The 13,758-nt window shown below is 36.6% G+C and overlaps 1 protein-coding gene across 2 annotated transcripts; it reads left to right on the plus strand.

Annotated features, from left to right (window-relative positions):
- Positions 1 to 6,690: 6,690 nt before the first annotated feature.
- Positions 6,691 to 10,440, plus strand: LOC130936579 (B3 domain-containing protein Os01g0723500-like). 2 transcript variants are annotated; one of them, XM_057866671.1, is made up of 7 exons: positions 6,691 to 6,871; positions 7,012 to 7,214; positions 7,822 to 8,368; positions 8,505 to 8,650; positions 8,839 to 9,352; positions 9,618 to 9,796; positions 9,897 to 10,440. In XM_057866671.1, the coding sequence occupies exons 2-7, from the start codon at positions 7,125 to 7,127 to the stop codon at positions 10,212 to 10,214; spliced, it is 1,794 nt and encodes a 597-aa protein (XP_057722654.1). In that variant the 5' UTR covers positions 6,691 to 6,871; positions 7,012 to 7,124; the 3' UTR covers positions 10,215 to 10,440. The 2 variants fall into 2 exon arrangements, with proteins under 2 accessions (XP_057722654.1, XP_057722655.1); XM_057866672.1 differs by having other exon boundaries at positions 9,621 to 9,796.
- Positions 10,441 to 13,758: the final 3,318 nt, after the last annotated feature.

The following is a 13,758-nucleotide window of genomic DNA, read 5'->3' on the forward strand; positions in this document are numbered from 1 at the left end:
GACATCCTCCCTAAAGAGGAGAAAGAAGCTAAAAAGATCCGAAGAGAAGCACAACATTACACTTTGGTGAGAAATGTCCTCTATAGAAGAGGGATATCAACACCATTGTTAAAGTGTGTACCGACCTCAAGAATCGCCGAGGTGTTTGAGGAAGTGCACAGTGGGATCTGCGGAAATCATCTCGGAGCAAGGTCACTAGCCAGAAAAGTGATCCGAGCTGGATTCTACTGGCCGACCTTACAAAAAGATGCCACCGAATTTGTGAAAAAGTGTCAACCGTGCCAGATGCATGCAAATTTCCACGTGGCTCCCCCAGAGGAGCTCATTAGTGTCACTTCTCCATGGCCTTTCGCAAAATGGGGAATGGATTTGTTAGGTCCTTTTCCCCAAGCGCCAGGACAAGTCAAATACTTGATCGTGGGAATAGATTACTTCACACAAGTGGATAGAAGCCGAACCACTAGCCACCATCACCGCTCAAAGGAGTCGCAGGTTCCTCTACAAAAACATCATCACAAGGTATGGAATACCTTATTCCATCACTACAGACAATGGAACCCAATTTACCGACGCCACCTTCAGAAGTCTGGTAGCCAGTATGAAAATCAAGCATCAATTCACCTCGGTGGAACACCCACAAGCCAATGGGCAAGCCGAGGCAGCTAACAAGGTCATACTGGCAGGATTAAAAAAGAGATTACAGGAAGCAAAGGGAGCTTGGGCTGAAGAGCTCCCTCAGGTGCTTTGGGCTTATAGGACAACCCCCCAATCCGCCACAGGAGAAACACCCTTCCGACTAGTCTATGGCGTAGAAGCCATGATTCCAATAGAAATCAATGAGCAAAGCCCAAGGGTAATCCTCCATGACGAGGTCGGAAATATACAGGGGCACAAAGAGGAGCTCGACTTGCTCCCCGAAGTCCGAGAAGGTGCCCAAATAAAAGAAGCGGCATTGAAACAAAGGATGACTGCCAGGTACAACAAGAAAGTCATTCGAAGAACATTTGCCCTAGACGACTTGGTCCTAATCAGAAACGACATTGGAGTCAACAAATCAGGAGAAGGAAAGCTCGCCGCAAATTGGAAGGGGCCATACAAAATCAAAGAAGTGTTAGGGAAAGGTTATTATAAAGTAACCGACCTAAATAGCACTGAGCTACCAAGGTCGTGGCATGCTTGTAATATGAAAAGGTACTACAGTTAAAAGCGAACTCTACTCCCTGATGTACTCTTTTCCCAACTTCATGATTTTTTCCCAAAAAAGGGTTTTTTCTGGAGATGGGTTTTTAACGAGGCATCATAGTAGAGACTAAGGGAAAATAGGCTATCAAGACCCTTAGTAGCAAGAAGGTACCTCCCCAATTAATAAAGATCTTTTTTATTCACAATATCTCTTATAATATCCTTCTTTATTTTTCTAAGTTTTTCTACGAAACGCACCGACTTAAGCTCGACAAAACGTGAAAATCCCATGAACCGACCTAGATGGTCGTCAGGATAAAACGACGAGGTACAAGTCGGCGTAAAGAGGTTATATGAGTTGATCGTGAAAACTCGGGAACGATCCGACTCTTAAGTCGAGACGAGAACCCGAGTAAAACGAACTCGAAAGTACTCCGAGTAGCAGAAAAACGCATCGCAAAAATAGCCTAAGTCACAGAAACTCACTAAAGTGAAGTTGAGTATAAAGGATAATGAAAAGAGATTGAAAAACCTAGGATTGAAGGCTGCATAAAAGCCCTCAAGTTAAAAGGCTCGAAAAACAAAACAAGCCAAAGAAAAGGTTTTCAGAGGAAAGATCAAAAAGGGTTTTTGAAATGTCAAAAACAGAAAAGCATACACGCATAAGGTAACTTAAACCCTTATCCAAAAAAGGGCGTTCACTTTCTTAAAAACCCTTATCCAAAAAAGGGCACTTATCAAAATATTTTGTTTACGGCCTTAAAAGGCCAAAAAGGATTGTTAGAGCTGCACAAAATAAATAAAAGTTTAAAAAAGGGGGGGACTCACAGGCCGAGTCCCCATATAACCATGAAAAAATAAAAGTCATCTTTTTAGAGGAGTAGAGGAAACACCACCACCAGATTCGGGAGGAGCACCACCAGGGCCAGGAAGAGAAGCTGAAGAGGAAGTCGGAATGACGATTGAAGAACTCGGAGCATCTTTGGAACGAGGAGGAGACTCAATAATCCTCTGCCCCCGAGTCTTCAGGTCTGACTCAGAAACGACCTCGGGGACAGGAGGATCAACGATGGCGCCGTCAATAACAACTTTATCAGGATGCAAAGGAGACAGATCCAAGTCAGGAGCGATAACTCTGACCTGCTCCAGAAAAATCCTCCAAGATTCCTCGGCGCCATCGGCAATAGAGTCTTCTAACTCCTCATATGCCTTCCGAGAATTAAACAGGTCAGTTTTCACAGACACATGATCCTTGAATAGGCTTTGGTAGCTGGCCTGTGCCGTCTTCCTCAATTCTGCTTCCATATTACATTGGGCCTGCAAAGTTTTTCCTTTCTCCCGAAGGGTATCCCTCTCCTCCTTTAACTTGGCAATTTCTTTCTTCAACTTCCCCTCATGCTCTTCATATATACGGAGCCTCCCCTCCAGCTCCTCGACCTTCGAGGACGCCCCTAAGGAGCTGAGAGGAGCCCTATCAAAGATATCTAGGAGCTTGCCGCAGACCCCCGCCGCCTTAAGACTCTCCTCGACCATGGTGGTAAGGTGGTTCCGAACAGACATATCATCCATGCCTATGCGGGCGTAAGGATAGATATTCTTTCGGACAAAGGCGAGAGCATCCGCCTTAACCTCCCAAGAAGAGCCAGACTCTAGGAGCTTGCGCTTCTTGGGATCGGGGGCAGGTCGGACGACGGGGGACGGCTGAGAAGGAGTTGAAGAAGAAATCACCATAGGATTGGAAAGAGTTCCAACATTACGAGGAGGAGGAGGAGGAGAGATAACCCTGGCATCACCAGATCGAGCGCGAGACTTAGCCTTAGCCTCCTGGACCCTTTGAAAAGATTCTTGAGCGTTTTTCTTTGCCATTTCTGAAAAAGAACACAAACAGCTAAAGAATCAAACAAAGTCGGAATATTAGGTCAACAAGTCGGGAATTCAACATACTATAAAAAACTACCTAGTTGTGATTGGACAAAGGTCGGAGACCCTTGGAGAAACTTTTTGGTATCCAAATAGGGGGCCCTCCCCCAAACTTCTCGGAGGAACCCCACGACAGCAGCCTCTACCTCATCCAGATCATCCAAACTATATTTCTCGCAAGGGGTGGCCTCCAGCCAGTATAAAGGAAAGCGGGGAAAAGAGTTATCATCCAAGAAAAAGGGATGGTGACCCTCTACAGCTTGCACTTTGAAAAAGAAATTTTTAAAATCATGGAAAGATTCATCAAAAAGGGTAAAAATCCTCCGACCTTGTATGGCTCGGAAGGAAACCCATTGTTGTTTATTATTCAGCCCGCTAAAAGGCTTGGTCATATGAAAAAGATGGAAAAAGATCTTCAGAGTAGTCGGGAAATCCAGAGCAAGGCTAGTAAATTGGTAAATTTTCAAGAAACCCCAGGAGTTGGGATGAAGCTGGGTAGGGACAACACGACAATGCTGTAGAACAGACATCTCAAAATCCGAAAAGGGCAGAAAGACGCCCAGACGGGTGATCATGCACTCATACATAAAGAAGAAGTGGGGGGCCGTTTCGTTGGCTCTCCCATGACAAACCCGATCCTCTAAACTGGGAACTAGCAACTCATATTTAGGCTCATCTTCCTCCGAAGTACAGAGCCGATGATGAGTGCGAAGGTGAGTAATAAACTCCGCATCCACCAACGGCTCTTCCCCCAAAACTGTAACGTCAATCCAATCTACGGAGGCCATTTTTCTTTCTCTAAAGGTAAATGAAGAAAACCTACAAAAGGAAAAAGAAAAAGAAAAAATCAAAAAGGTCTCTAGAGAGGAGAAAAAGAGCCAAGCAAAAGCTACAAAACTATTCCTCTACGAAGTCAAGTCATGCAAAGATGAAGAGAAGAAACTAACCTCTTTCTGAAAATGAGGAAGCAGAAGTCTCCGAAGCCCGAAAGTATAGTACGTCTAAACACAGCACGAACAAAGAAAGAGGAAGTTTGAAAGATTGCAGAAACGGAAAAATGAAAGAGAGGGAAAGTATTTATAAACACGCTAAGGGGCATAATGGTAAAAGCGGAGCAGTCATTAATGAGATTGCACCGTTACCAAAGCCCTTAATGCTTCCCCAACGGACACGACGCTTGAGTTGACGTAACTGTCAGAAACAAAAGGTCGCGAAAATCACGTCGGTTTCTAAGACCCATGTTTCCTCCAAGCAAGTCGACTACGAACCCGAGTTAAGTACTTGAACCCAAACTTTAAAGAAAATTTGGGCTCAAGTAGGGGCACTGTTCATACCCTGGCCCAACGCAAAGGCCCAGGTCCAACTAAAAGGCCTAATCTGAAGGATTAAGCCTAGCTAAGTACCGACCTCCACGTAAGTAGTCGGTATCAACCACGACTTGGTCTGAAGAAGTCGGATGTGAGACTAGCTGGCAGATAAACACTCATTCAAATGAGTAACCGCCCCTAAAATCTCTCTAACCGCTTCATAAAGCCATATCTTAACCTCCCCAAGATAATGGGGACGGTTAACACCCTAAAGATACGTAGGGGTGGCAACACTACCCGAACCCGCGGGTACCCACCCCGCCCCTACCCGTTCGGGGCGGGTAATTACCCGCACCCGCACCGGGGCGGGTTTTAGCGGGGCGGGTTCTTGGGCGGGGCGGGGCGGGGTCGGGTTTAGGTTAAACCCGCCCCTACCCGCCCCGGTATATAATAGATATATAATATATATATTTTAATATATATATATGTAATATATAAAATAATTAGTAAAATGATTAATAATATTGTATCATATTTAAATTTTTATTTTAATTTATGTTATGAATGTAAATAATGGTTATATAATTTTTAAAATTTTATTTTATTTTTTGGATTTAATAATTATTGGGGCGGGTAGGGGCGGGGCGGGTACCCGCAGGAGCGGGTTAGGGTTTAACATTTTACTACCCGCGGGTAGAAGCGGGGCGGGTTCGATGCGGGTTTTTGTTGAGCGGGGCGGGGTCGGGTAGAGCAAAAACCCGCCCCTACCCGCCCCGTTGCCACCCCTAAAGATACGGCACTACTCCAACGGTGGTTATTGGCTCACCACTATAAATACACTGACACCCCTCAGGTATCTCTAGACCCAATACTCTCTAGACCTGCTCACACTCTTGCTAACTTAGGCATCGGAGTGTCTTTGCAGGTACCACCCCCCATTCATCCACGTGAACAAGTCGGACGGAGCCTCCCGAGTTGCAGATCCATCCGGAGTCCTCCTCCTTCACACGTTTGGGCCACCCAACGTCATCCATCTATTTAATCTCCGGTTACCCACCGTAACAATTTCTATGTTAGAAATTTTGTATATGTTAATTATGTTAAATTTGTGTTGAAATTTAAAATATTTAATTGAATTGTATTTAATTTTATTATGATTGTGTTAATTTTTTCTATTTTTTAAAGCTTAATAACAATGGATATTTGACTGGAGGAAAATAAATAAGGTCTCGTGATGGGAATAGGACAAGACAGGGACATTTTACTAAATGAAAAAGGAAAATGGAAAAAGAATTTCTTTTCTATAAAGACTTATTGTCATCCTTATCTATAACTCAGCCATTATCTCAGCATGGGATAATTTCTCAAATAATAAAAAAGAAATTACATACTACTATAAATAAAAAGAGACTAAAAAATAATGACTAAGTTATCACTTACCTCTATAAATATATTGTCAAACTCAAGTATTTTTTCAATTTCAATTCATTTAAGCTTGCTCTAAATTTTTACTAACAAAGACATTCAATGATTTTCTATCAGTGAACTTCACACCATATTTTTTACTTTTTTGAATTTTCTCAGAGTAATGTACTAAGAGTAATGTACTAAGACAAGAAAACTCTCTTCCTCACTTGCCATTGTGATAATGCTCCTATTTAACAGCTTAAATCTCATTCATATATATAGAATTTTTCTCTTCATAAACCGTGACAGCTAATAAAGGTTTCTGCATTTACATAACTCTTCATAAACTGTGATAGATTAGAGAGTTTTATGATTAAATTTTGTCTTTGTAAGTCGTGGTTACCTATCGTAATTTATGGTCATTATTACTCAATCATAAACCATGTTAGCGTACAACAGTTTATATATAAATTATAAAGCGTTACCTACCACGATTTACATAATAATAAATCAAGACATGCGAGTAAAAAAATTATAGTTGTTATATTTGAGCAAACGTTTCCTTCTTTTATTTTATTCAAGTAAATTGTTCAAAAAATAACACTAGTATTAAAATTAAACATTCACCTTCTCGTTTTTTACATGTACAGTAAAACCTGCTACAGTAGCATAGGACGCTGATGAACCATTTACATTTCCATTTACTTACCTCCACGTGGCACAGTGAACCTGGTTCTCACGCGCCCCTGCTGCATGATGCATGCTTGCCAATACCCAAACGTCGTCGTTTCATTTGAAGTGAATTACACGCGCCTGCACTGCATTTTACAAAATAGCAGGCAAGAAAAACTCGATGAAGCAGTATAGACTGTGGCATACCCCATACGATTACGAACGAGACCCAAATGAAAAACAATGAAATAATCAAAGAGAAATGACCAAACTCAAGGTTGCTCCATAGATTTCCCAAAAGGGAAGAATTTTTCTTTTTTAATTTAGAAAAAACAGTTTCACACTTCGTGTTAGGGTTTCTCAATTTCGCTTTGGAACCTAAGGTATGCAATTTTCTTTTATATATATATATATATTTCTGATTTCTATTCGTTTTTCTGTAAATCGTTCGCATTTTGTTCTAGTTGGCTAGATTAGCTTTGATCGTCTTCTGATTTTTTATTTTTTATTTTTCCTTTTTCAGGTGCTGTGTGTGGTTATTGATGTTGAGAAAGATCAACATTGTAGCTTGAATTTTAACAAGAAGAAGAAGAAGAAAGAGCTAGGGATTGTGAATTGAATGTTTGATTTTTGTGAATGGCCTGCGAGAGCTGTGGCTGTGAAGGGAACTTGAATGTGAGAAAGCCTCAGTTCTATGAGTTTTATTCTTCCACTCCTGAGAAGCTGGTAAAATTCCTCTCTCTCTCTCTCTCTCTCTCTCTCTCTCTCTCTCTCTCTCTCTCTCTCTCTCTTTGTTGTTGTTGTTGTTGTTGTTGTTGTAATTGCATGTTTTCAAGCTTCAAAATCATAATTTGCCTAATTATACTCAGTGTTATGAAATGTATGAAACCATCATAAGTTACCCAGTGATACCAAGTGTTATGTAAAATGCGTGAAATCCTAGCTAATTCTGACTTATCTAATAATATACTGGCATGCAATATATTATGATTTAACAAAGTATGTTGTATGCACAAAAAATATTTTATGCATTTTCAAAGAAAGAGAAAAAGAGCTCATATATTGAAAGTGATGCTGGGAAACTAGTCTGTGTTTGTGGATACTGCGGAGTACTAAACTTTCTGAAAAAGTGACCCTTTGTGAGTATTGTTGTAGAAAGTGGTCCTTTGCAAGAGCGGTTATCTAATTCTGTTGTAGTGGTTCACAGTTTAATATCTTCCTACGTTCCCAGTGTCACTGTCTCTAAGCGAGGAATGAAATTGGTTCATCTCATTTATATTGCTGCATTGCTTCTTGGGATTTTGATGTTTGAAAGAGAATTCTCTTGTTGCAGAAAATTCCTGCTGCATTCATTCATCACTTGCAGGGTAGGGCTGATGGCTTAGTTTCAGTAACAGGCCCTAGTGGAAAATCTTGGCCAGTTCAATTAATTAAGATGGAAAATGATATGTTCTTCCATCAGGGATGGCCATCGTTTGTGGGAGATCATCGTCTGGAATGCGGTGATCTGTTGGTTTTCAGATATGAAGGTTACCTAAATTTCACCGTGCAAGTATTTGACAAGAATAAATGTGAAAAACTGGGATTAAATTCTGAATGCAGTCAAAATTCAGGCAACTTTGATAATATAAGAGGTCACAAAAGAGATAGGAGTGAGAAATCCTCTCTGGATGTTATTGTTGAAGGGGCTACAAAGAAAATGAGAGGCAACAATGCCGACAACCAAGAACTTAAGCTGAGTATAGTTGGGAAAGACATATTGCAATATGAGTTAGTAAAACCTATTAGTATGTTCAAAGAAAAAGAAGAAACTTCCAGAGCATGTTCAACTAATGACATTCCATTGCCTTTTCATGTGGGGAATAGCAATGAAGATGAAGGTAAAGTTAATTTTATTTATTTATTTTGAGTCACACAGAAAAGGTCTACTAAAATTAATCCAATCTTGCATGATGAACTGGTACCTTCTATAAAATCCTAAACTCTTGCTTGCTTGAATTGTTCAATTCAATACAGATGCTGATCAATATATTCTGAATGGTATTTCACTATCAAACTTAGCAGCACATGATGAGAAAAAAGTAGCTCGATCATTTACTTCATCTTTTCCATATTTTGTAAGGATCATGAAGAGCTTCAACGTTAGCGGTTCATATACTCTGGTGGGTTGCTACGTTCCCTGGTTCTTGATTTGAGAAGGTTTTTAGTAGAATGTATTATAGAAATTGAGTTTTTAACAATTACAAATATTACTTCTCTCTAACCATATGCATGAAAATATATAATGTGGATGTAAGTTTTACACACATAAAACTCTTCTTGATACTGATTTCTGATTGGGATAATGCAGAATATCCCGTATCAATTTTCAATGGCACATCTCCCAAACTGCAAGATAAAGATTATCCTCCATAATTTGAAAGGAGAACATTGGACTGTTAATTCTGTGCCATCAACAAGAGTGCATACAAGTCACACTCTCTGCGGAGGATGGATGGCCTTTGTGCGCGGCAATAACATAAAGGTTGGAGATGTCTGCATTTTTGAACTCGTGCATGAGTGTGAATTACTTGTTCGTATTGCTGGAGGTGGAAAAGATCTACAAGACCCGGTTGCGAAACCAGATTTAAGTAACCCTAGTGCAGGACATGCTATCACTTGCCATAAAGCTTCAAGATATATGTCAGTGAATCCTAAAGACAACCCAAAAAGCGTAATAAACGTTGATCAATCAGTTAAAAAGCGGTCAAAGGTTGGTCAAGAAGCTGCTTTTTCCATTGAATTAAGGAAATCTGGTAAAAGATCAAATTCTTCTAAGAAAACGGGGCTTGGCAATCGGACTAAAGCTGCCAATAAAAAGTTGGGTAAGTTTTTTTCTTCTCCATTTGTCCAATAGGTTACCTTCTCAACGCTAATTTAATGTAGTTGCTTATCTTCTGTTTCTACAACAAACATTTAGGACTTTGTTTTATTTCTTGAGTACAAGGGATATAATCAACTCCTAGAGTAAATGCTGAACTTTTTTTTTAATTATGATTATTTTAAATTTTTTAAATTTTTATTTGTAGAAGTTTCTACCTTCCATATCATGACATCATGTTGCATTTTGAACTATATTTGAACTATAAGCAGAGACAGCTGCTCAGAAGAGGCATCGTGTTGAAGATGAATTAAGCTCACAAGCTAATGCTGGTTTGAGAATGTTGTTTGCACTCGATGAACAAAGAGTGGCTCAAGCCTTTACATCCCCTTTTCCTAATTTTGTGAAAATCATGAAGAAGTTCAATGTCAGTGGATCATACACTTTGGTGAGTTCTACAAAATCATTTAGCTTCCACTTTCACATGTTCTTTTATAGAGCATGCATTTGATTTCAATGCTAAACCATGAATACCTGTCACATTGTAGAAAATCCCATACCAGTTCTCTGCTGCACATCTCCCAGCCTACAAAACAGAAATTATTCTTCGAAATTTAAGAGGTGAAAGTTGGACTGTGAACTCTGTACCGGACGCAAAAGGCAGAACGGTGCATACCTTTTGTGGTGGATGGATGGCCTTTGTTCGCGATAATGACATCAATTTTGGGGACACATGCATATTCGAACTTGTTGCTCAGGGTGAGATGCGGGTTTATATATCTGGGGTGGGAAAGGAGGGGCTTGAAAATCAAAATGGTCAAGTGAAACTTAATAGATTATTGGCCAACGTTCCATCTACCTGCTAACGTTCTTGTTTGTGAGACAGATAAGTTGATCTTTAAATGGAGATGTTTTTTATGGTGAGAGTTGCAAAAAGATCTTTTGCATGTAGTGTATGTTTCAGTAATTTTGTACTCTTTAGTGGTATATGTTTAACACTTCACCATTCACATCTCAATTCATCATCACCCCAAGATATTTCATATTAGAATATATTATTAGTAATGCTTATTATGCCATTGCTTTTGAGTTCTTCTCAATGTGATTGCCTATTAGACTATATTAATTGCTGCCTATTATGTCATAATCTAAAACTATTGTATCACTGTCCCTGGGTTCATGCAATATTGGTCTCATTCAGGTAATCAAGGTTAGCATTGTTTGATTTTGTCTTTCTGAAAATAGTTTATGCATTGCTTAATCATATTCCATATCGATGGGGTCTTGATTTATAAGTTAATTGTTGCTTTCTTATGTTGGCCATGGTTAAATTATCTTCCATAATCATGTATCAGCAATATAACTCTTGATAATGATGCTTTTTGTTTTCAGCATTTTGTATAAAACTGTTAAAAGAAGTTCACAAAAAAAAAAGAGATTTTATTGTTCACTTTTTTCTTACAGGTTTTTCTAATTTAAATTCTCACGTACAATGATGTGATGTAATTTAAACAGGTTATAAGGTGCTTTTAATACATGTGACGTGTGTGATGTCTAAAGTAGAAGTTTTAGGCATATATTCGTTAAGAAGATTAATCATTTCTATATATATCTCTGCTTGATGCTGTGTTCAACAACTTTTCCAGTTTTCCATCTTGTGATAATTGGTGCCACTAGATTCCATTTTCTCAAAAGTGGTAATCAAACTTGTGTTGGAGAATCATGAAGACTGGTGAATACTATTTACTATCTTAATGTGTTATAGCATCAGTCAATCTCTCTGATTCCTTCTGCCACAAATTCAATTCCTAAAATCTCGAGCCACAAGGAGTATTCAATTTGCCATTTCACCATCCTTGTACTATTCTGTTATGAATCTTATGATTCTCACTTAAACATTTACATTTTCTTTTCTCTAGTCATTAAATTTTGTTAAATATCAACTATGACTGGCTCAGAGACTATATGAGATATGAGACATGCAAAAACATTAGGAATACTATAATTTCATGCAAATGTTTTTTATAATTTTAAAAGATATTGTATTAAAGAGTATCCTAAGGGGCTATTTTTTTGGATATGTAAATTTTATGTGTGTTGTGCATGATTATGGAAGTGGGTGGTGCTAGATATGAGTGTGGGGACAGTTTTTTCTGAACTATGAAGTGAAGAAAATGGACTGTCTGATTTCTTTATTAAAAAGTTTAAGAACACAAATCGGATGGTCTGATTTGTGTGAGAGGAAAAATTGGAGGATCTGATTTGTATTTTTAATTTTTTTATTTTAAAAACAAAAATTGAATGATCCAATTTTAATATTAATTTTTTTTTAATTGTCTAAAACACAAATAGGACCCGATTTGTGTGCTGCAAATTTTTTTAACTTTTTAAACATAAATTGGAGGGTTTCTTGACACCATAACTGCATAAAGCATTCATACATTCTATAATTGCATCCTACACTATTTTTTTTCCATATCTAAATTAAAAAGTGGTCCTAAGGAGTAGCAATGCCCGTTAAATCATTTAAGAATAGAAAATATAAATTTTTTATCCATTAAAAGCTTCAACTTTTTCTTTAATAGATACTATAACTATGAAGTTGCTTAAGATTTTAAATTTAGAAATAGCAATGTTAAAAAGAAAATTGATATCAAATAATATGATTTAGCAATGTTCCTTTTATCAATTGATCATCTGATCTCATCTCCTTAACAAAAACCCTTTCAAAAGAAAAAAGAATGGTCATGCTATGTATATACTAGTAAGTTTTAAGTTACTTATATAAAATATAAGCTCAAAACATATGTTAAAAATATATAGAATACCATAAGTAAAAATATATGGCTGATGTGATGGTTATCTTTTAATGTATATATACATATAAATCAATCATACATAACCATCGACGGACACACATAAAAGAGGCTGAGGGCAAATGTCCCACTTACTAATATATGGGGTATATATAATAGATGCCCCATTACTTTAATTATTTACTTTTATTGTTAAAAATATTTTAAATTTACTCACATATTAAATATTAAAATGTTTTTATCTAGATAAATTTTAGTAGTTTATTTTGTCGTTTAACTAACCATTTATTTTTAACAAAAAATACAATGACCTTTTTTTGGTGCCTTAAAAGTAAAAATACAATAATTCCATCCTACTTACTTATTTATCTAAAAAAATTTGCAGTTTTTTAATTAACGATAAAAAAAAAAAGATGAAAGCTGAATATATTATCTTTAAATTCAAATGAGATACAACAAATTTAATTATGTTAAAAATTAATTATAATATTATACTAAAAAAAAGTATATGCAATATATTATTTTGGCCTTGTATAAATAATATTAAAATTATTATTTAATATTTACATAATATAAAAACATGAAAAAATTAATTATAAATTTATTTTTAAGTCATATTGTATTAGTTACTTTCATATATTAACTGACATGTTTTAGATTAATATACATAATTATGCTTAAATTTTATATTTTATATATACATATGTGTATGTATGCGCATGTTTGTTAATTTTTGCCTCCATTACATACCAACAAAATAAGGCAAGTCTACCTTACATTTTTTTTTTGTATATACTTTTTAATATTTTTATTTTACATATTTTGTAAAAAAGATAGCAGGATTAAAGAAAAGGAATTGTTTAATTTGAGTTTTTATTTTTTATTTTTATTTCCAATATTTTTTAGAAAATTGTGAGGAAGAAAGATAATAAAAATTTTTAAAAAATTATTTTTTGTTATTTTTTCTATTTTTCATACAAAATATTAAAAATAAAAATACAAACTAACAAACCCTAAAACTATATTTTTTATTTCCACTCCATGTTATAACTTTTAATTTTTCCCAAATTTTTTTAAACAGAGATATACTAATAACAAAAAATAAAAAAATTCCACAAAAAAATCTATTGCTATATATTGGAGATATGAAAAGAAATTAGTATACAATTTTTTTCCTCAAAATACCTTTTACCATATAATGTATCAGAAATTATTGGCTCATTTTTTTATATAAAAATCATGTGTGTGTTATGGGAGGTTAGGAGGTAATACATAGTTGTGATGGCGCTATCTTTTTGTAACTGACGGTAAAAAATTTGGACTTTTTTTATTTTTTTGAGGGGAGAGAGAAACACAAATTGAACGGTCCGATTTGTGAGGAGCAATTAACGATCAACATTTTACATAATGAAATTGGACTCACTGATTTTATGCATATGAAATTTTTGTTAATTTCGTTAGAACGCTAATCAAACGGTCCGATTTGAGTTGTTTCAAAATTTCAAATGGTAAAAAGGCGATCGAACCATCCAATTTGTTTGGTTATTTAGCCGAAGTCTCCACTTCTTCTTCTTCTTCTTCGTCTCTAAATATT

This window comes from Arachis stenosperma, chromosome 6 (assembly GCF_014773155.1).
Source record: "Arachis stenosperma cultivar V10309 chromosome 6, arast.V10309.gnm1.PFL2, whole genome shotgun sequence".
In the NCBI taxonomy this organism is placed as follows: domain Eukaryota; kingdom Viridiplantae; phylum Streptophyta; class Magnoliopsida; order Fabales; family Fabaceae; genus Arachis; species Arachis stenosperma.